Consider the following 23,546-nt stretch of genomic DNA (forward strand, 5'->3'; position numbering starts at 1 on the left):
GGGTATAGAGGAGGGGTGGGAAGGGAGGACTAAAAAAGGGCATCACGACCAGCACATCTGTGACACTTGTTCCTCACTAAAATTAGATGTGGTCACGTCATTCCCCAACTCCTCACTGGCACCAACCCCCTCCTTTTGTGTGCTTACCTTTTCCCCAGTCAGCGATAGTAGAGAGAGGAAAAACCCCGGTTATAGACCCAATACTTACCTCAGCGTTTTTCCTTCTATTTCCGGTATCTTCCTGGATTCATCTGAGTGGGCAAGGACGTACTTCAACCCTGGAAAAGACAACAAGATCAACATAAGAAATCACATAGCTGGGAAAAGAGAAAGAACAAGGACAGAATTACGGGAAAAGTCAATCGTACTTGTTGTTAAGAAAACCACGTTATTTCATCATATAACACAGAATAAGCCACTTACCAAAGTAATAACAACGCCTCTCCGTTGTCTTTATACTGTTCGATCTGTCACAGCGTGCTACTCAGCCATAAGGGTCTCAAGGCGCTGGAGGGGAGTGAGGGGGCTGCTGTTTTACTGTTCGAAAAGCCATGTCTTGAGGTGCTTTCTGAATGACAGGAGGTCCTCGGTCTTGCGGAGGTTGGTGGGGAGGGAGTTCCAGGTTTTGGCGGAGAGGTAGGAGGAGGACCTGCCTCCGGAGGTGGTGCGTTGGATGCAGGGAACAATGGCGAGGTCGGCGGAGCAGAGGTGGCGAGTGGGAATGTGGAAGTTCACTCTTTCGTTGAGGTAGTCTGGTCCAGTGTTGTGGAGGGATTTGTGTGCGAGGATGAAGATCTTGAAGATGTCCCTTTTGTCGATAGGAAGCCAGTGAAGGGATCTGAGGTGGGCAGATGTGTTCATGACGTGGGAGGTTCAAGATGAGGCGTGCAGCTGCGTTTTGGATCCTCTGGAGTTTCTGCTAAAGTTTGACTGTGGTGCCAGCGTAGAGGGCGTTTCCGTAGTCTAGCCTGCTGCTGATGAGTGCATGGGTAACGGTCTTTCTGGTTTCTATGGGTATCCATTTGAAGGTTTTTTGCAGCATGCGAAGGGTGTTGAAGCAGGAGGAGGTGATCGAGTTGATTTGCTGGGTCATGGAGAGAGAAGAATCTAAGATGACGCCGAGGTTGCGTGTGTGGGTGGCGGATGTTAGCGGTGATCCTAGGGTGGTGGGCCACCAGGAGTCATCCCATATTGTTTTGTTGGGACCGAAGATGATGATTTCGGTTTTGTTGGAGTTTAGTTTGAGGTGGCTTGCTGTCATCCATTTGGCGGTGTCTAGGAGTCCGGCGCAGAGGTTGGAAACTGGCGGTGGTGGGGTTGCTGGTGAGGGAGATGACGAGCTAGGTGACGTCTGCGTAGGATATGATGGTGATTCTGTGTGGGCGGAGGATGTTGGCAAGCGGGGCCATGTAAATGTTGAAAAGGGTGGGGCTGAGGGAGGACCCTTGGGGAACTCCACAGATGATCTTGGTTGCTGGGGATTGGAAGGGAGGGAGGCGGACTTTCTGGATCCTTTCGGTGAGGAAGGAGGAAAGCCAGTCCAGTGCCTCGTGTCAGATTCTTGCGTTGTAGAGGCGTGTACGGAGTATTTGGTGGCAGACAGTGTCGAAGGCTGCGGAGAGGTCCAGGAGGATGAGTGCGACGGTCTTGCCCTTGTCGACTCTGGTTCTGATGTCGTCAGTACAGGCGATGAGGGCGGTCTCAGTGCTGTGGTTCTTGCGGAATCCAGTGAGACAGGCGGGTGTTCACTAACTTCTCAGTGACCTTGGCGGGGAAGAAGAGAAATTGGGCGGCAGTTCGTGATGTCATCAGGGTCTGCTTTGGGTTTTTTCAGGAGTGCGGTTACTTCTGCGTGCTTCCAGGAGTCTGGGAAGGTGGTGGCGTTGAAGGATCTGTTGATTACAGCGCGAAGCTGGGGAGCAATGGTTGGGCTGGCCTTGTTGAAGATGCGGTGGGGGCTAGGGTCCGAGGGGGAGCCTGAGTGGATGGAATTCATGGTTACTTCGGTTTCTTTGTCGGTGGTAGGGGCCCAGGTGTGTAGTAGGTTGGGGAGGGGGGGGTGTTGTTGTTGGTCATGTCGGTGGTGGAGTTGGTGGGTGCTGGTGGTGTGAAGCTGTTATGTATGTCTAAAATTTTGAGGTGGAAGTGGTTGGAGAGGGAGTTGCAGAAGTTCTGTGTGTGAGTGTGGTCGATGTTGCAGGATTTGGGTTAGTTGAGCTCTTTGATGATGGTAAAGAGTTCCTTGCTGTTATGTGAGTTACTGTCTATGCGTTCCTTGTAGTAAGCCCTTTTGGTGGTCCTTATGAGTTGGTGATGTTTGCGTATGGTGGTTTTGAGGGTGGAGAAGTTGGTCATTGAGGATTCCTGGCACCAAGCTTTTTCTGTTTTGCAGCATTCACGCTTTGAGGCTTGGAGTTCAGTGGTGAACAGGGGGCGTTCTTGATGTTGCGGGTGGTGATGTTTCTTCTAAGAGGGGCGAGTGAGTCAGCGTAAGTTGTAATCCCTTGTGTGAGGTTATGGGCAGCAATGTTGGGGTCATTGGTGTGGGGGGGTTCTGTGCGAGCTGGGCCTTCAGGTGTTCTGCAGGGATCTTGTCCCACATGCGGTAGGGTGTGGTGTGTTGGTGGTGGTGTGTGGGGGGTTTCGAGAAGGAAAAATGGACGCAGTGGTGGTCGGTCCAGTGGAGTTCCATGGTGTGTGTGAAGATTATGTGGTTGCTGGAGCTGAAAATTGCATCTAGCGTGTGTCCTTCTGAGTGGGTGGGTGATGTGACTAGTTGTTTGAGTCCTAGGTTCGTGAGGTTGTCTAGTAGGGATGTGGAGTGGTGGTCGTGGTGGTTCTCCAGGTGAAAGTTAATGTCACTGAGGAGGATGTAGCCTGTGGAAGTGAGGGCATGGGGGCGGATGGTGTCAGCGATGGCGTCACAGAAGGTGGGTCCTGGTGGTCTGTAAATGAGGGTTCCTCTGAGGGTGGTGTTGGCGTTTATGTGAATTAGGAAGGGCAGGTGTTCTGCACTGTCTAGGGTGTCTATGGTGCACACACCATCTGATGCCTATCAGGATTCTGCGACTGTGCGGAAAGCGCCAACTATAGACTGGGACAAGATCATGAACAAAATTCAGAGCTGTGCTTGCCCAGAGTATTGCACCCTTGGTGGAGAGGTTGTGTAACTTAGAAACTAGCATTTTGTTGTTGTCTAAAACAACCCCTAGTGCCACTGTAACATCTTCCGCTGTAACAGATCAACCAGGGCCTCTGGGAGCACTTGGAATTATTGGCAGGGTCTGTCATACTAGCACTACCTCTGCCACTTCTACTGCCCCACACACCAAAGAGGTGATTTATCAGCCAACTCTTTTTGCTGGCAACACAGAGGCTTGCTCCACTAACGGGACTACTGCCACCGGGATTTCAGACAGTTAACCATGGGGGTCAGGGTAAGTAAGGGTGGTGCGGGGCTAAGGGAGCCCCCATACATGACACTCGGCATTTACTTGCTGTAAGAATGTTGTCCTTACATTGCGGTTATGGCAGAAGTCCTGCATCACACTTCCCTACCCGAGGAGTCCAACACAACTCTGAAAAAAGAGGTATGCCAATGGCTGTGCAACTTGTCTAATTTTAATATTAATTAATATAATAACTGACTTTGAACCACCATTTCTTTTAGTGCTCCTATTGTCAGGCCCATGAAGGCTCCGACAAGAAGTGAGGATGAGATCTATGCTGGTGACACCACTACAAGGTTTCTCTGTTGAAATGTTGCAGGCCCAAAGACCAAGCGACTGGACCTGGGGTGGGTAAGGTTTGCCACTCAGTCTGACATGGTTATGTTGCAGGAGACCTGGGCCCAGGAGCAGTTTACCTTGGATGGCTATGAATCTTTTGTTGTCCCGGCTACTTTTTCTTTTGTTCACTATCCTGTGGAGGGCTGGCCACCTTGTTCTGTATTTCAAAACTCTTTAGGGTCACGCCAATCCCCATATGACATAGTGGGATTCAAATCCTGTGAGTAGTCATTTCTAAGGATTTCCATTTTTTGTAGTGAACTTCTATAAAGCAGTTTGTGAGGCAGGAAACGCTGTTTAAAGTACTGTGGGCCGTATTTATACTTTTTGGCGCACAACTGCACCAACGCAGTTGTGCGTCAAAACATTTAACGCCAGCTAACGCCATTCCAAAGCACCATGCGGGCGCCTTATTTATGGAATGACGTTAGCCGGCGGAGCTGACTGGTGTGCGTCAAAAAAAATGACCCACACCAGGCAGCGCCGGCGTAGGGGAAAATGGAGCTTGGGCATCAAAGAATGGGGCAAGTCGGGCTGAGGCAAAAAATCTGCCTTAACCCGATTAGCGCCATTTTTTTTTTACTCCCACCCTCCATTGACATGACTCCTGTCTTAGCAAAGACAGGAGCCATGCCCCCTTGCCCAATGGCCATGCCCAGGGGACTTCTGTCCCCTGGGCATGGTCATTGGGCATAGTGGCATGTAGGGGGGCACAAATCAGGCCCCCCTATGCCAAAAAAAAAATACTTACCTGAACTTACCTTAAGTTCCCTGGGATGGGTCCCTCCATCCTTGGGCGTCCTCCTGGGGTGGGCAAGGGTGGCAGGGGGTGTCCCTGGGGGCATGGGAGGGCACCTCTGGGCTCCTTCCGAGCCCACAGGTCCCTTAACGCCTGCCCTGACCAGGCGTTAAGAAATTACGCAAAAGCGGCTGGACGTCATTTTTTTTGACCCGCCCACTCCCGGGCGTCATTTTTGCCCTGGAGTATAAATACGGCGCACATGCCTCGGAGTCATTTTTTAGAAGGGAACGCCTACCTTGCATATCATTAACGCAAGGAAGGTGTCCACGCTAAAAAATGACGCAAACTCCAAGATCTTTGGCGCTAGACGGGTCTAACGCCAAAGTATAAATATGGAGTTAGTTTTAAGTCGGATTTGCGTAAAAAAAACGACGCAAATCCGGCGCAAACAGAGTATAAATATGCCCCTGTGTGTCCTCAAGTCCAGGTCCCTTCTTAAATTTCTTTAATGTGCTGTTGGGGGTGATTTTAATGTCAAGTTGGGCTATTACTGTGCCGTTTCAAATCCATTTTTGGTTTGTGAGATCCCTTTCTGCTTCCTTACCTCATATGCTAGTGGGCAACTGCTGTCTAATGCACTGGGGTCTGCCGGCCTGTGTAATACATGGGGGGACCTCTCTATTCAACGACCCACTTTTGTACTTTGGAGTAGAGGGCCAGTCATCAATTATGTATTCGTTACTAGGACCCTTGAACACATTGTTACTTTTGGTAAGGTCCACAAAACTTGCTACAGTGACCACAATCCTGAGGTAAGGCTGGCTACATTGGGTGACGGTTGATGTAACCCCTCTCCAGGATTAATGTGCCTGGTTCCAAAAGATCAGGGCCTTACAGACAAATGGCGCCACGTATCTATCTCTGCCCTATTAAAGACTCTTTTTATCCCTAATTTATGCTTGATTACAGAGTCCCTGTTGGCCTCTGGGGCCTCTCCTAATGCCATCTTAGAGGCCTCCCACTTGTCAAACATTTCTGTAAAAACTATTATGCTTGAGCTGTCTGGGTCCTGCAGAACCCCCAAGAGAGGTTGTCTTGATAAAGATTGTAGGGTGGCCGCAGACCATCACTTTGGCTACAGCAGTCTACAAGAATGCTATTAGGACCAGGAAGCTTTCTATTAAAGAGGATCTGTGGGAGCGCCTAATAACTACCTGCAACACCAGGGAAACAAAGGGCTTTTAGGAGATTGTAAATGGAAAACAGGTTAGTTCCCCCCCCCCTGACAATATAGGTTCTTACCATCACCCCCTCCCAGTGGGTGGAACATTTCAAAACGGTTTATGCCTTAGGGGAGGACGGCTGACACCGAGGAGGCACATTTGTCTCCATCAGGTATTTTGTTTGAGCTATAGGAAGTTCGCTCTGTCATGCTGACCAGCCCCTCAAATAAGGCACCTGGGCCAGACAGAGTCCCTATAAATCTCTGCAAAACAGAAACCGTACTTTGGGCCCCGATACTAACCATCATTCTTAATGCTACTTCTTTATCCACTATCCCTAGCTCCTGGAAGTCAGCAGTGATTGTACCTGTCTTTGAAAAAGGTAATAGGCAGGACCTGGCTTGTAATAGACCCATCTCTTTACTTGACTCTGTGGGTAAAATTGTGGGTCGGGTAATCCTGCAACGCAATGAGGATCGGGTGCAAACCAACAACTTTCTTTGTCCAGCCCAGTATTGGTTTTGGGAAGGTAGCGGTACTATGGACAATGTTTGAACCTCAACTTGATAAACAGAAAATATGCAGTAGCGAAAAAGGGAGCAATTTACCTAGCCTTCATGGATTTCAGTAGAGCCTTTAACTGGGTCAATAGAGCCAAATTATGGAGTATGTTGGTCGACCTTGGTCTGCCATAGCCATTTGTTGATTTTTTTTATGGGTGCTTCATAGTGATGTAAACGCATGTGTTAGATATGGTCAGGGAGGGGAATGTATGGATTCTTTTAGCCTACCTAGGAGGGAGACGATGTGTTTTAGTGTCCATCTTATTTTTATTGCATATTAATGGATTAAGCTTCTTCTTGGCAGCGAACGGGAAGGACATGCCCAAGGTGAAAACGATACTTGTGATTTCCCTTCTGTATGCTGACGACACTGTACTCCTCTCCCATACCACGAATGGGCTTAAGTGTCTGGGAGGCCTATCTGTTAAGTTTATAGACGATTTGGAACGGGATAGCAATGGCTAAGGTGACAACATTTCTTTATTTAAGGGTAACCTTTGACCAACACAATTCCTCAGTTCCCTCTCACGAATTGATGTCTGTGGTTTAATCAAGCCTGTGGCTTCCTTTTCAGGTTTGCTTCCACGTTGGGCAACACACCAAATTGGCTACTGTTGCAAAGCTATAAAATTAAATATCGTCCTGTGTTGTTGTACAGTGCTGCCATTTGGGGGTGTCGTAGTTGTCTGACAATTCAGCGGAGGAGAACCACTTATGCAGGAAATTGTTATGCTTGGGACCTGTGAGTTTTAGCTTCTTTTCGCATGATGAGTTGGGTCTGGGCTGTGTAGAGGACTTTGCCACAGTAGCACCACTGCTCATGTGGATTGCTGTGTAGAGTGGGGAGCATACAGCGCCAAATAGAGATGTGATCGAGGACAGCCTTGGCAGTGATTATCGCAGTAAAATTCCATGGTTTAGCCACATCAAGAGTGTGGCCGAATTCCTTGGGACAGCCCAAATTGTTCTCTGCGATGCTAAGAAAGTTAAGGAATTGTATTTTAATCATGTTAGAGAGAAAAGAGACAACACGATCTTGGGGAGACCTGCACTGAGAGCACTTTTCTTTTTGAAAGCCATAACTGCCCCTGAGCCTTATCTCGCCTGGGTTGAACGGCCCTGGAGAGATCCAGTCTCTTGTACTTTCGATTGGGCACCATTCGGTCACACCTTTGCTTTCCGCCTGGGTTGTATGACCAAAATTCTATTGAGTTATGCCCCTGTGGTAGCCGCTCCTTTCAGACCTGCTGCCTATTCATAAGTCAAGGGGCTTTTATCAATACAGATCACTTTTTTCTTTATTTTCAACTGCTGGGCGATCTGCAGTGTCCTATGCGGTTCACTCCTTCTTAAAACGTGCCTTATACTGGAACAAAGTTATGAATTTCTTAATCTGTAAAGGATTTTTATTATGTTGTTTTATGTATTTATATGTCTCGTCTCTGCATCGTTTTATTGTATGCTGAATATGGTATGTTATGATGGTTGTATTCCTTTATGATTATATATTTATAATTGAAATACAGAAATCAGTCAATCAATAGGCATTTACAGCATGCACTTGGTCCTAATTGTGGGAGCAAAATGTGACTGTGGTTGACAAACACCATCTAGAGTATGACGACTGCACTCAATGGTGTAATACAGTATTTAGAGCGAGTGTTTTTAACATTTGTTAACACGGAATCATTTACGCTGGTCTCCTCGGGGACATGCCCCAGTATCCACATTGATATAGAGTTAAAGTAGTACATTTATAATTGAAGTCAGAGGACAGTGTTCATAAATTGTGTGTGTGTGTGTGTGTGGTTACGGTGCTGAGAGGCGCGTGTGTGTGTGTGTGTGTGTGTGTGTGTATGTGGGCGTGTCTCACTTACTGTAGGGTTACAGTGCTGAGAGGCGACATTGCATCAGTGGAGTAAAAGATGTAAGGGTGTGTGTCATAAGTACTGAAAGAGACATCATGAGTGCATGGTGGGAGTCAGACTGTGAACACTGAGGCGGTTTGTGTAATTTCTGCTCTGTTGTTAAACTTTCCCAAGTTAAAAAAAAAGAAACCCAGTTTCAGGCTGGGAAGAGCCCTATTTCTGAGGTTTAGGGAAGTTCTAGTTTCAGTTTTGGGTCTGTGATCTGTACCCTGCTCTTTCCAGGCACACTTCCCTGTTCTGAAGTGGAGTAATTTTCAGATCCATTTCTATTGATGAGGTCATGTTTTGCGGGAGGGAGACAGATTCATAAAACAGGTGAGGTCACACTTTCCACAGTGCTAATCAGAGACCAACATCAAAACTGTCATGAAACATCTGCTTCCGACCTCAGGCGGAACATTCTTACACAGCCACCACGTCACAGGTTGCTACCATGTTCACGATGGCAACCATGTTCATGGCGATCACGGTACTCAGAAAGGCCACCACGAATTCCCAAGGTAGAAATGCCACCTACTGAATGAAATGGCCAGAGTGCAAGCTACCTGCCACCCGGAACAGTATTCATCATGTAAAACCCAAAATTGAACTTCCAGGGATGTGCACTAGCTCCCACTGGGTGCAGCGCCCAGAGTCTAAAATCCCTCACGGTAGGCGTGGTGTTCAGCCTGATACTTTTGACTAGGTTTTTATTGACCTGGCACTGTCCTGGTGTACCAGTTATACCATCAAAGCAGCAGGTCTGTCCAAATGATAACAAAAAACATTGATTTTGTCTTAGCAGGAATATAGACCATGATTTTGTTTTCCGATAGAAATATTTTGCATTTCAACGGGTATTTGTTCGTCTATACTTCCAGGCTTTTGAGATATGAAATAAGGCCACTGTTTAGCTCGGTGATGTTCCACGGAATGCAGCCTGCCAGGCAGCAGGTGGAGGCGTGGTCAATTTAGGGCTAGGTCTGTTTTGGATACACTTGCCACATACAAGGGAATTTTCGACGGATGCACCTTTCTTGTCTGAGACCATATACCTCCTGTATGCCCCGTGCATGTATCCAGGAGTAACTACCCTACAAAATGGAACTTCTGTTCCCAGAATGTAGGCAGGCTTTGTCGACGACTGTGCGGCCCTAATGGCCTTCTGTAGTGTGTCATAGATATAAACAGCTCTAGGTCATTGGCTGGTGTGTTGTAAAGAAATATAAATCGTATTCGGGTTCTCTCATAAAGCGTTGTTATGCCTCTGGGCCAAGTTCGCCCAATAAAAAACTGCAAGTAATACTATGATGTACAACTAACCGATGTGAAAAGAGAATTCATGTCCTACGGAAATCTTAGTTGTAATGAAGACTACATTTATGAAATAATTCCATTGTGAAGAACCCATTTGAAAATAAACAAAAGAGGAAAGGTTCTCTTAACATTAAGTGGAATGTGATATCAAGGCAATGCGTTTTAACCACCGTCCTCTAGGCTAAACATAAACCAACTCTTAACCCTAATTACCATCTTACAGCAACCCACTAACTCCAAACGTGACCATCGTCAAGTGCCAGTTATCAGCTTACTTCTATATGTAACACTTGTCTTTTTTAAACAGCTCTAGCTCAATATTTTTGACACAATGCTAGTAGCGAAAACAGTATATCGTTATTTTTTATGAATCATTTTAAAATGCAACAAATTAAACCTATCTCTCATCATCGTTGTTTTCTTATAATGAAATTTCTTCATAAAATTGCTTTCATACTTTCGTACTCTCCTCTATGGGAACCCTACTTTACCAGATAACTTACCTCTCCCCGCTTCTAATCGCCAAAGACCAGTCAAGGAACCCAGATAAAAACAATGGTGAATCATTTAAAGGATGGCTGTTTCAAAAAAATATTTTGCGGAATTTTCTGTCAGTGTCTGCAGAGGCTGAGTGTTCCACAGAGGTGTAGCTGTGATACAGAGACCTCGCCTAGAGAAGGAATTTGTTGGACTTGAACAACCGAAAGAGGCCCCCACTGAGAGAATAGTCTGATGGTTCAAACGGATGTGTATTGCCAGAATGCACCATGTCTTTCTGCCATCGGTAGATAGCTGCAGGGCTTCCTAAATGTGCTAGCATTTCCTGCACATCTCATTAACGCGTACCGGCTTCTTATTAACTAGCTGTATTTTCAAGGCTCCGTGCTTTTATCATGAAGCGGCTCATGGTGGGCACTATCTAACTATATGGCTTCCCTCTTCACTCGCTATTCTGCCACCAGAGAGCTACGCTTTAGTTCTGCTTTTCTTGTTACTAGACCTAGACTCAGCAGAATGGACTGTGGCAGTCAAGCCTTCCGCTATGAAAAGCTACTGGAGCAAGCCATACGTATTTCCATAAGGCCCTGAAAACTCATCTATTTCAGTCACAGTGCATCTATTCACTCCCTTTCTCTCCTTTTAGGACACCCTTGGGTACTTACGAGCTCTGCCAGACTCAAAATTCTTGGGAATCCTGCGGTGATTTGAGTGGTGTTGAGGCCTGTAAAGCAGATGGAGCCCATGATACACTGCAAGCTATCATTCCACAAAATGATAAGAGTACAGTTTCCAATGGAAAGGATCCACTTTACTAGGGATTCACATCACGGTTCATGGGTCATGAATGACTAGGACCTTAGTATTAGGAAGGGGTCGACTTTACTAGCAATAAAGCATGGTTCATGGACCATCATGTGACAAAGAGAACCTTGATTACTGGAAGGGATCGACTTTGTCAGCAATTCAGGGCAAGTTACATTTCATGGACCACAGACTGATGGAGAAAATAGAGGGCATTGGAAAATATCATGTCAATTGACCGCATGTCATGAGTGCGACTTTCACCAAATCCTGGGTGACATAATTTTTTATAGTTGGCGTGCATTTGCAGAATCACTTTTCCCATTATAAATAGGGAATGATAGTCCCCAACATGCTTCCTGCAGTTAGATGAAAATTCAGGAATGGCTAAAAAGAACCCTCTTGTCATGACAATTAGACATCTTTGAAATGTGCTCTGGAAACAGACAGCTGGGGATGTGCTGAGAGTGTTAGATAAGAGATGGCATGACTTGATACCCCTTGTTTGTTGGGGTTTAGGTGGGCAGTAGTGTGCCTACAGCTGCAGGGTCTCAACTGATGAAAGACTTTGAAGATCAGGAGGCTATGATGCAGCTGAGATGGAAACAGGCGAGAGAGAGACAGAAAGCGTTGGGAAGAGGCAAGTGTCTACTTTGGTGTCAGCAGTGCCATTGGCAGTCTAATAAGAAAAACCATTTGATGTGCTGCTTCTGAAGCTTCTGAGTAATCCAGAGGAGCCCCCATATTTAATCCGAGATTACTGGGGAGGGGGACGTTGTCTGGTAGTATACACAAGTAAGCCTCTACCCCTTGGTCTACGTGTCACTTGCGGTGCAAGTAGACTTATTTACTTAAACCTGCTGCTATTAGACTATGCACCCAAGGAGCTCTACACCTCAGGCTTTGAAATGTTGATAGCATCTCGGAGTTTTAGCAGTTTCACCTACAAGACATGGAAATGGAAAATGGAAACAAACAGAAAATTCAAATAGGACATTTCAGGAAATATTTATTATAACATCAATGATAAATAAATTAATATTAAATTTAAAAAAGTACACAAAACTATTACATTTGTTTTGATTTCTGCTGAAATCTACATTCCCAATGGTAATTCCCATTGAAATCGTTGTGCTTTGTGGTCTGCTCAATGTCGGATGCAAGGGGACAGAGCGAGAGGACTGGGTATCAGAGTTGGTGAAGATAAGGTATAGAAATGTGAAGGAGATTAAAGGGATCTGAAGAAAGGGAAAGAAGATTAAGAGGACAGGTTCCTTTACGGATACAGGATAGGACAGGTGTGGATGAGTGGGGGCATAGCAAAAGGGAAGTTAATTTCAGTGCAAATGGAATGCGTAGAAAGGGATGGTAAAGGGTCACAGAATGCAGCAGCCAATGACACGCAGGGACAGTACCATCAAATAAAAGATACATCTGAACATCAGATAACAATTGTAGGAGGGGCAGGAACCCACCTCCTGGACCTAGCACCATAGCGTGACTGAATGCAGGGCAAACATATGCAATATTACCTGAATGCAGTGCTTGCCCCAGGGGCACTATATATGGGTGCCGCTCGAGGTGTTTGAAGAAACTCTGGAAGGGCAATATCAATAGCACCAAGAACTACATCACCAGCCCGGGAGTACACAACATACTTCACAAATGGCAGACTCATGATCACGGTTTAACAGATTCCTCTGTGTCCTTTGTCTGTGGGCTTTCGTTGAAGAGAACAATGGTGCCATGTTGTCTTGGAGATGTAGGCCCAAACTCACCAAGCGAGCCTAGGCTTATTCTCCTAGTTTCCCCTTTGTCGTTGATACAGTCAGGGAACTCCCTGTACGAAGTGTGTATTTTATACACATACATTAGTTATGCCAGTAATGACCAACACATCTTGTAACAATTTCTTCCTGCTGACGGAATGTTGCTATAGCTAAACAAGAGAAACACTTTTATCTACTTAGATTACTCTAGACGCCCTCATTGGTGACCATATGCCAAGTAAAACTAGGCAACAGAGGCTTAATCTACATTCAGTTACACATTGCTGAGTAGCGCACCCTGAACATGTCCATCCTGATACTCTAGAAGTCCGAAAGGTTCTGCCAGAGAGAATTCTGGATTTGTCATGTGACCTGAGATCTGAGAAGTATACAGCCAATTAATGTGCCCGAATTGTTTGGCATAACTGAAGTAATCATTGTTTCTCATTAGACTTCCCATTCTAATACCAGCGTTTGCTACCATTTCATGTCCTCTGGAGCAGACAGACTTCACCATGAAGTATAAACTGCCACACCAAGTCATGTGCCCACACCTTTGTCGTTCCCATGGAAGGCTTTCTGCGTCCCTCACCAGAGTCCGATGTTCTGATACTCAGGTTCCTATGTGGCTTCCATTAGGGCAAAGAATGGATTGTTTGACAGTCGGTCCCAAACTTGCCTTGTCTTTTTTGTAATAAATAAGTATAAAAAATCCAAGTTGTCCTAGAAAAGATTAAATATCCACCGAGTACAAGTAGTGCTTGATAGTTAATTTGTCAAACCTCTTGGCTAACCAGACTTTATGATGTTGAACAATAACAGTGGTTGCCATTCTGCTGAAGGGAGCAGTCAGCCAGCCAGTCAGTTGCCATCCATTGGCCGGAGTTTCTCGAGAGCTAGCTTGTATGTGAAGAAGAGTACATGTTTTTGTTCACAGGTTGGGACTCACCCATCTACTCGTTGGGAAGAGTCCAATGAAATTGTTACTTGGGTGGTCTAGTTGCCATTGGTTTTCCGGGGCATTCACCTTCAAGATGGCAACAAGACTGTCATTCTCAGAGAGCTTCACCGTGGTGGCCGAGAACCTGTACTGCACAGGGAGCTTCTGTGGGGACGATGTAGCAGGCAGACTCAGAGCTAATGTCAAAATGCTGCTTTCCTGATTTCCGTCATGGTTATGGTAAATGAACATGGTGATGTTGCCTTCTTTGTCGCAGGCATGCACGCATCTGACGGCCAGCTGTGCATAGATGTAATAAACACCCCTCTTGTTCACCTGTAGCTGGTGGTCTTTTTCGTGGTACTTGAAGTCCATGCCATAGAGGTGTCCACCACTGTGGGCGTCACTGAGCCAGGCCACCTCTCCATCCACCAGACTCACTGCAGAGAGAAAGAGGTAGAATGCCTTTTTAGTGATGGTGCAGAGTCTAATGGAATGAAACAGTGCAATGAAATGTATGTGAGATAACAGCAGGCATAGTGTGCACAGGGAGAGCCTATCTCAACCCATCACTGAGAAAAGGGAGAGCTGCTGAGCACTCATCACCTTTTGACCTCTGTTGACCCCCACTGAATCATTAATGGAATAAGAGACCCCCACTGAGACATTATTTGAAACCGACTGGTCTAAACAAATTCTATTAATTGAACCTCAAAACAACACACAAAAATACAGAAACAAGTATACATCAAAAAATGCTAAAATATTGAAATATGTTGTTTAATTTGAAATCAAATATAGAATAAGGTATCAAATGTTCAATGTTGCTTATTTATTGGTATATACTAAATCAATTTTAATTTATTAATTGTAATATTTTCTTTTATAAAACTGTTGCAGACCCCTTGAGTAGAGCTCGTCGACCCCTGGGTGCCCCCAGACCGCAGGTTAAGAACCACAGGCCTACAGGATATAAATCGCCAAAGACAGACTCCCTGAAGGAAGGACAAGTCTTGACCACTCATCACCTAAAGGAAGGACAACCTCTGTCTTTAATCACCAAAGACTGACAAATCCAGGCCACCAATCATGTAAAGAATGGACATCAACTGTCCACCTACTAAAAAGAGGAGCGAGCCCGAGAGTGCGCTTCACTGAGAGAAAGGGAAGCTTCTGACAAGCCTTTACTGACTCGTCATTCATTTGAGCAGAGAGGCAGCCACTGACCTCCTACATAAAATATATACGCTTACCTCGTTCAGCTACAAGGTGGGCACTTCCCTGTGGAGGGAAAAGAAACACAGTTAGACATATGAGGCTCTGTGACACCTGCCTCTCTACTTATCATGCGCCCTGACTGTCACACTATCTCTCACTCTAATACATTCTCCTCATCACATTTCCTATCCCCCGATTACATCCGTTTCCCACCACAATCGTGTTATCCATCCTCCATCGCCCACTCTCTGTCTTATGGTTGCAAATTACAATTCTGTTATTACTTTCTTTACAAGATCAAAAAAAGAAACAAATAACATCAAAATTAGTGAGCAAAACCACGAATGAGCTCTAACATGTGTACACCTAATTTTGTCTTTGGGTAATATTCATCCAAAAAACATTAATGCTGGTAGTTTTAAAGAGTCTGCACCTTAGAGAGGCCTAAATATAGAACATATCTCACTGGTGAACATTCTGTGTTACTTTCGATTGTATGGTGAACGGTATTTGGTCATCGCCACTGCTTCAAGTTGCTAGAAGCGGCCACTGTCTGTAAATTGCTACATCTTGCTTTGCCACTGTTTTATATTAAATTATGGATCTGGATTCCATAAAAAAAAATTCATTAGAATTCTTGTCATGAAATCCAAATCCACCATTGCATCTACTGTTTATAATAACACGTTACCACGCCTTCGAAGCAGGGTAATAGTTAAATCATCGACAAAGGCCATTTGAGTACTAATTCTGACTTTCACAGTTTCCTTTAATTGTCGGCATGTACCAGCCACTATAGCCGTTGGAAATTTATATTTGAAACATACAACGTTAGACTATTATTCGCGGCGTTAACCGATGCACTGAGGCAACGTCTACAGTTCTAGATGGGTAAAAAATATTTAATTTGCTGACAAACCTCAGCATATCTGTGGAGTTTCACTCTATTGTTGCGAAGTGCTCGGCGGCAAGTTTTTACTGAAGCTTTTGATTTGCAAACATTGTTGTTAAAAATAAAACTATTTGGTAAAAGTGGGTCCGTTTTGATCAACAGTCAAGGAAAGAAATGTTGACACAATCCACATAAAAAGGCTTTGGAGTGGCCTTAAATTGGAGCAGGCGCTGAAAGTAAATTGTAATCTTTGTTTTTTTTTTTTCTTAATTAGACAAAACCCTGTAGCCAGCAGAAGGTATTTCAGATCCTAAAACATCGTTATACCAAAATTACAAAATATATAAACCTATGAAAATGATAATACACAGCGCTCGTACTTATGGAGATTGCTCCTCGGTGCTGAAATAACTGCTGGGTATTGTTACTCAGTTTATCCACCTAGGAAGGATGAAAGGCTGGGGAGACCCACCAGATCTGAGGTCTGTCTTTGCAGGCTGTGAAACTCACACACAGAAAAAGCCTAGAACTACAGTGACTGCTTGCAATTCTCGTGAGGACTGAGTCAAGTTCACAAGAACAAAACTCCGTGACATCACACACCTCTAGTTATATTCTATTTCTCTCACATTTCCTACATTACTGTTACCTTATGTTCCTCGGACATATCTGTATGTCATTGCATGGCCTTCTCACTGTCCTCTCCCTTTTACATTACCCCTTCAGACTTCTTAGCTTCCAGTTTCTTTATTTTTCTGTCACATTCCCTATATCAGTCTCACATTCCCCCAATATATTCTCTATCTTCCTATATATACTTCATACTACACTCCCTACAAATAGTACATTTATTCTCGCACCTTATGACATTCCCTCTCCCCCCAACATTTCCCGCACACTCATTCTGCCTATGACAATGACTTCTTCCGTATCAGATGTCCTGCTCCCATTTCACCTCCACTCTCCCTGTCACACCCACATTTCTGCCATATTCTCTCACTACATTCAGATTTAATCCCTCGCTATCACATCCTCACGCTCCAACTCTACACCTCCCATTCCCCCCTTAGTGAATTGTTTCACCTCCGATTAATATCTACCCCAACATTATCTTTATGTTCATGTCCTCTCACTGTTTATTTCCCATGTAACATTTTCCCTATCACATTCTCTCTCGTGTCGCATTTTTTACTCTGCTATTACCCTCTCTCCCCATCCTCCCTCAGATTCTCTCACTCTCTCAGCGACTGCCTCCATGTCTGAGCCCCTCTCCTTCTCGGAATAACAATGGCACTGATACCTTCCCTTTGTCACGATCTCAGCCACCCTTTCCAGCTTATCTCGCTCTCTTGTCACATTACCTCTCTCTCCCCCTTTCCTCTATTTTTCCCTCCCTGTTTTCCCAGTCCCATGTCCCTCTCTTCACCGCCTCCTTCGACCTAATCTCCACCGCTCAGTGCTGAACTGACACTCACCTCGGGCGCCCCCTCGTGGTGGTGGTGGCAGGGCCGGTGGTGGCCCATGAGCAGGTATAAGACCCCGCAACCCACCAGAGCAGCAGCCAGCAGGGCGATGGAAACGAAGATGCAGATGTCCAGCTTCCGGATCCGGCTGGCAGAGGAGGGTTCCAGACTCATGGGGATCTGGACATGCGTGGGGGTCTCAGCAGTCATTGTCTGGGGGTCGTGGGCACGCGTGTGACACCCAAGAAGAGGTCCTGGAGCAATCAATCACACCGAGAGAACACCCAAACTGTTGCCTTTTAAACTTCGTCTGCTCTTCAGCCTCTGTGCTTCCGCCTCCTCCTATCTGGCCGGCTTTTCAGTTCCTGTGTTGGCTTGTCACCCTCTGCCTTCTGCTATCCAGCTTGCTCGTGCAATCTCACTGCTTCCTCCTCGCCCTCTGCCTCCTCCGGGCGCTGCTCAGGGTTTTAAAACTGCGTGTGCAAGGGGAAGTTTTGTCACGAAAGTCGTTGTGGGATTTTCCAAAACTGTGGCAAGACTCGAAAAGACTCAGCGCGCTGCAACTTTCCAACTTGTTTTTGTTCAAAATTAGAAACCAAAGCTTTGTCGTGGTTGGAAAGGAATTAAAATATGGCACAAATCATAAGCGCAGAGAGATAAAGGAACAGGGATGATATCAGTGATGGGGAGAGCAGAAAGAGCCACTGAGAAGGATAAAAGAACAATTAAACAAAAACTCTAAAAAGAAACCCACAGTAAACAACCCAACCATTAATTTGCTCAGAAACGTGAAGCCAGACGTAATGAGTTTGGACCTCTTTCTTTTTCCAAAAACTTTGGGCTCAACTTCAATAACAAAGCCCCAAACAGGAACCGCACAATCTAAGGTATTTGAACATAACTCTTCCCGCTTTCACAACTGCTCTGAAAACGTCTGAACCCACCATACGTGCATACCACTTTCCACCTAAACCGAACAACTGCTTCCAAACGGGTGGTCTTCAATCTTTACCCTTCTTTCTTGGCTTCACTTTTTAGGTCTTTCTTACAGATATATTTTAGTTGTCTCTTCCCAAAGACAATGTGGACAATACAGTGCGCTTTGGACCATCCCATTGTTTACAAGTGGTTGACTTTCTTGTAACTCTCATGCTCTTACAGTGGCTTTCTATCCTCTTGTTGTTTCTGTCCCTCCCCTGGACCATGGCTTCTTTACCTTCCTTTTTATTTGATGACATATCACTCAACAGCTCACACCAGGGATCTCCTTTAAGTTCTCCATCAAAGTGCATGTGGGTTCTTGCTCTCTCCCCATATGCTGCTTCTCCACTCACCCCCCCCCACTCTGACAGTGTTTCTCCGCACACCCCTAGGTCATCCATAAAAGCACAGCAATATATATAATGTGAAAGTCTGAATGAAGAGCAGACTTAATCAGGTTCGTTTTTCTATTCTCCTCCCTTCCATATTTTGGATGAAAGCCCAGGCTTTGGCACACACTTGAAGTATTCATGGTGCTGGGGGAGAGGCAGGCTACTGCACTCACTCGGCCTGCATCTGAGGCAGGAGTTTATTGAAGTGACTGGAAAGGAAATATCTCAGCTCTTGGAGAGCACACACGAACACAAAAGCGATGAGAAGAATGTTTGCAAATAGTCTAACTACTGGCAATCGATTGGGGTAGCATTCTAACCCTTCTTTATTTGGCCATTATGTCACCTCAGATTATACCCAGCTATGGTCCTAATGCAACAAGACCAAGGTGGATTGCTTATGGCTGAGACTAACCGGACACGGCATTTTGGGCAAAATAAACAGTGGGTTGGAATGGTCCCCCCAGCGATGCCAGAGCGATTAAGTAATTGGCAGGTGTTCCTCCCATTACCTTTTGTTTGTTTTCAGCTCCCAGAGTGCCATACATCTGCTCTCTTGATTATTTCAGAGACCAAATGATCTTAGCAATTGTATACGTTAAGAGACTTGTAGAAAGTAAATGGCAAGCCGTTTTCTTTCAAAATGGACCCCCTTCTGAGCTTTTGGGTTCTTCTAAGACTTAAAAGCTGGATCACGGTAGTTTTTTTAAAATTCTGGTCAGTTTTTCTGAATGAACTTTGAAAAATAAACCACACTGTTTATAAAGACTGAAAATATTCAATTCAATGTTTAGGTTCAAAATAACGTTAGCTATGTTTTGCATTTCTTCCACTTATTTCAGTTTTTTTCCTCTAACTGTTGTAAACAGTGCTTTTACAAACAAGCATTGTTTAAGCCAATACTTTATAACTCATGCCATAAAGGTGAGACCTACTAGTTTTGGCAGAGTCTGTTTGTGAATTGGGTTAATCATCTAAAAATTCCCTTTCATATCACGTCACAATCCATAATTATTAGGGCAGTCACCATGCTCTGTGTGCACAAGATATCACATTTCCAGACTTGAGGTTTCATTTGATATCCTCAGACCTTCTGGGGCGTGTAGTACTGGTTCGCTTACATTGAGAAAAATGAACAAATACACATCATAAGGAGAATTCTCCACAGGGAAACACATGACTGAAACATGGTGTACTTTCATTTCAAATAAGTTAGTAACTCATGAAGGTGTACATACTGAAATTATAGCATCTACTTTTAGCATTGCATCATCCTAACTAAAATCACCTATTTAGTTACCTATTTATAAGACGTATGAATTATGTCCTCTATTTGTAACATTAGTGGATTTAAGGATTTGATATTTTTCACACACAATGTATATACAACAAGGATGTGAGCAAAGTGTGCTAATGAGAATATAACTGAAGACATATATATTGACATATATATGTGTTAATGCAAATATGGATATAGTAAATGTAGCCTCTAAGTAATATAGAGTCAACTTGATTCGTGAGATATAATTGCATTCAGCCAATGGTGGCATCCGTAAGTGTAGTTTTATCATATGATTTAAATAAAAATGAAATATGTATGTCTGTATATGAGTAATGATTTTTTGAATTTAAAAAAATGAATCAAATGTGATTGTATTTTCCAGTGCTAGCCATGGAAACTGATTTAAATGCGATGTTATTTTATGAAAACTATAAGATTGTACAACATTTTTAAGATGTCGTTTTGAGCACTGACCTCACACTTTTACCATACCAAGCAGATGTGAAATTTTTTAATTTTATGCAAAAGTTTTCAGAGGTGTTTACTTAAGTATACTGATCAGCTGAAAACTTAAACACATGAAATTTTAAGCACATGACCTAAACAATGCCTACGTATGCTGATGAAACATTGTTAGACCAGTAGTATTTCTGTTTTGTTCACCTTTTTCACTACTTTGCACTTTATAACACCTCTTGTATTGTTGTCTGCAGTCCTTTTTGTAGAGCATATGCACTGCTCCCTAGCCCCTAGGCTAGGGAGCAGAGTCCTAGACCCATCATAGCCAGGCTCTTGAATTATAGAAACAGAGTTCATGTTTTCTGGCTCCCGACCCGGCTACCCCTGACTTTCACTAGGACGGCTCCCCATGGCCTTTTATCTGGACTTCACCATAGCAGTTTCGGCAGCCAGGTGGTCCTTTTTGGAGGCCAAGAGACTGCTGTGCGTAAGGGCCTTTAACTACTCCATGCTGTTCCCAGGTCACTTGAAGGTGGAATATAACAGTAAAACACATTTTATACAGTATTAAAAAACTGGATTTTATTAATCTTTATCTTAAGCACGAGGCGACATATGATCGACAACTCATAGCCCATCCTCCTCTAAGGTAGGTTGTGTGCATAGAGACTCTAATCTTAGTCATAATGGCTGACCACCATGATTATTTTAGAGTCTACTATCTGATATGACATGGTACTCCACTGTCTCTGTTGTGCCCTCTCCACGATGCACTTCTGCATTATCTGTTGCTTTGGAATCATATCTTCTCCTGTCTGTGTATGTTGTTTGCCTCACGCTGCACTATTCACATTGGGCCTGTAGTTTGGGCAGGGTCTCCATACTCCCCAATACTGTAACGTGTTTCCTCAGTGCCAATGTGTGCTTCATGGCGCCCCATATGCATGGACCCCACATACGGCATCAATGATTGACGCTGTAGAGGGTTTCTATTTTTTGTTCATATGTTCATGGGTGTTCACAGACGGGTTGGCGTGGGTGGTGCGTGAAGGCAGGCAAGTTCTGGGATTTTCTTGTGTTTTTCATTCAATGTTTGGTGTGACACCAAGAGACTAGCCTGTGTGTGATCTTGGTAGCTATGCGCTCAAAGCACCGTAATATCTGTTATAATCATGCCTCTGTTTAGTCCCGAATGGCTTCATGGTTTATTGTCTTGGTTAAAACGTCAGACCTGAATAACTCTTGCAAAGCCAGATGGGTAATGTCCTTTCTAGAAAGACATAAGATCGACATATCCCCACTTCAAGTGACCCATTTATCACGGACCACTAATCCACAATTTGCATCCTCACGGTGTTCCCATTACTACTTTCCCCACCCATCCTATTCCTGGGGAATAGTTCTACTCATTAAGAAGGCCCAGGGGTTCAAGCTTAGGGAATGCATAGCTGACACAAGTGCAGGCTGATGGCTGTAGTGGGTCTGCTGATGCTTGCCCATTGCTGCCGATCAATGTTTATTGTCCAAATCTTGGTGACCATGAGTTTTTATTTATGACAATATGATTAAATGCATAAATTATAGAGACTGCCCCCAAACTATTTGGAGGGGAGTATGGGGGGATTTTAATGTAGTGTTTCATCCGTCAATAGATAGACAATATGGATTTAACATCCATGCTGTGAAGGCGGGGCTGGTATTACAACATGTTATACAGCTTTATAGCTGTGAGGATGCTTGGAGGGCTCTCCATCTGATTGAGTTGAAATATACCTATTACTAACCTGTGCACGATGTGTCCTCTCGCATCAACATTGTTACTATCCTGAGCCATCATATCCACAATGAGAGATGTTTACATCATGCCTCGAATATGATCAAATCATTCACCGATCATACTTACCCTGGGATCCCCCTCCACCCCCATGTTTTTTCAGCTAGGGGCTGAAGGGGTCTGAGCTATGTGATACAGTGTTCCACACTGAGATCATGACCGCCACCCTTGAATAGTTTGGTCTAAACAAATATTCAGTGCAATCTAGCACACAGCAATTATCCCATGTAGTTTCACGCAGCATCCTTTTAAGGGGTTGACTAGCATTTCTGGCAGTTTGCAGACAGGTGTTTATGAGTCTGTTCATACATTTAGCTAAACTATTGGCTTGAGGAGTATACAGAGCGGTACTTTCATTTACTGTGGATGGCACTGTCAAGAATTCTTGCATCTCATCCAGTATGAGTCGTACCACAATGCCAGCTACGATCGTATGGGGTACACCTTCAAATGCAAACATATCCTTGGAAGATCAATCACTACCCAAGCGTTAACGGCACTCACACATCTAGTGACCACCCATTGGGAGGTATAATCAACTAGCAGTATCACTTTTTTTTCGATAATCAAATGGATCTATTATATCCAAACCTATTTTGGACTTAGGGTCCTGTGTCACTTCCACAGGACCTTAAGTGGCAGGTCTGGCAGTGCAGGCCTTGTCATCACTCGCACACAAGAAACAATCTCTAACAATCTTCTCCACTTGCCAAACGATCTTTGGCCACCAGAATTGCTCAATTATTGAAGATCTGGCTATCGTCCTTCCCAAATGTGTTTCATGAGTCAAAAAATGGCTTCTTTCTCATCTATGTTGATAGAATCCCCAACCAACCATTCGCAATTTGACGTAAAAAAAATTCAAGTCTTCTTTGACACCCCAAAATTTCCATTCGCTCTCTGACAGTTGTGCCAGTTCAGGCAAGCTCCACTACAAAATTTCTCATAGCCCTTAATATTTCATCTCTTCCTTCAGCCTCTGCTCACCCAAATCTGTCAATCTGTTCTCCTTTCCTCAAGCAATACATAGGTGTCAAAACTTTAATACCCCATATCTCACCTCACTTTCTAAAGGTCTTCTTGAAAGACAATGCGCTGCACAATTGTTAGGTCCTGGCAAGGAGTCTGCGCAAAAAATATATATTTTCGTAATCCTTTTCCATTCATCTACTTATTTGAAATGTCACTCTTTTAGTCCCTTTGCAGGTCAGTGATCTGTCTTCACTGCAAAAGGAAGACTGGACCGGTGAACTCTGAAATGTTGACTAACCCACAAGCAAGCTAAAACGTCTTGCTCTATCACTGAGTTACATTCCTCTGCTTCTTTAAGTGAGTCGGACACAAATGCTCATCCCCTCTTTAACTTTACAAAACACAACTTTATACTGACAACCATGATATATTGCAGTTTCCTATAATCCAACCCAAGAGAGTTTAGAAGAATTTAGGACAAAATTAGACCATGGAGTCGTAT

The 23,546-nt window shown here is 44.4% G+C and overlaps 1 protein-coding gene across 1 annotated transcript; it reads right to left on the reverse strand.

Moving 5' to 3' along the window:
* Positions 1-11,840: 11,840 nt before the first annotated feature.
* Positions 11,841-17,552, reverse strand: TNFSF9 (TNF superfamily member 9). The gene is made up of 3 exons (XM_069230419.1): positions 17,137-17,552; positions 14,805-14,832; positions 11,841-13,991 (listed from the first exon to the last, which is right to left on the reverse strand). The coding sequence occupies exons 1-3, from the start codon at positions 17,332-17,334 to the stop codon at positions 13,543-13,545; spliced, it is 675 nt and encodes a 224-aa protein (XP_069086520.1). The 5' UTR covers positions 17,335-17,552; the 3' UTR covers positions 11,841-13,542.
* Between the last annotated feature and the right edge of the window lie 5,994 nt (positions 17,553-23,546).

The sequence above is a fragment of the Pleurodeles waltl genome, chromosome 4_2, assembly GCF_031143425.1.
Source record: "Pleurodeles waltl isolate 20211129_DDA chromosome 4_2, aPleWal1.hap1.20221129, whole genome shotgun sequence".
NCBI classification, from domain to species: domain Eukaryota; kingdom Metazoa; phylum Chordata; class Amphibia; order Caudata; family Salamandridae; genus Pleurodeles; species Pleurodeles waltl.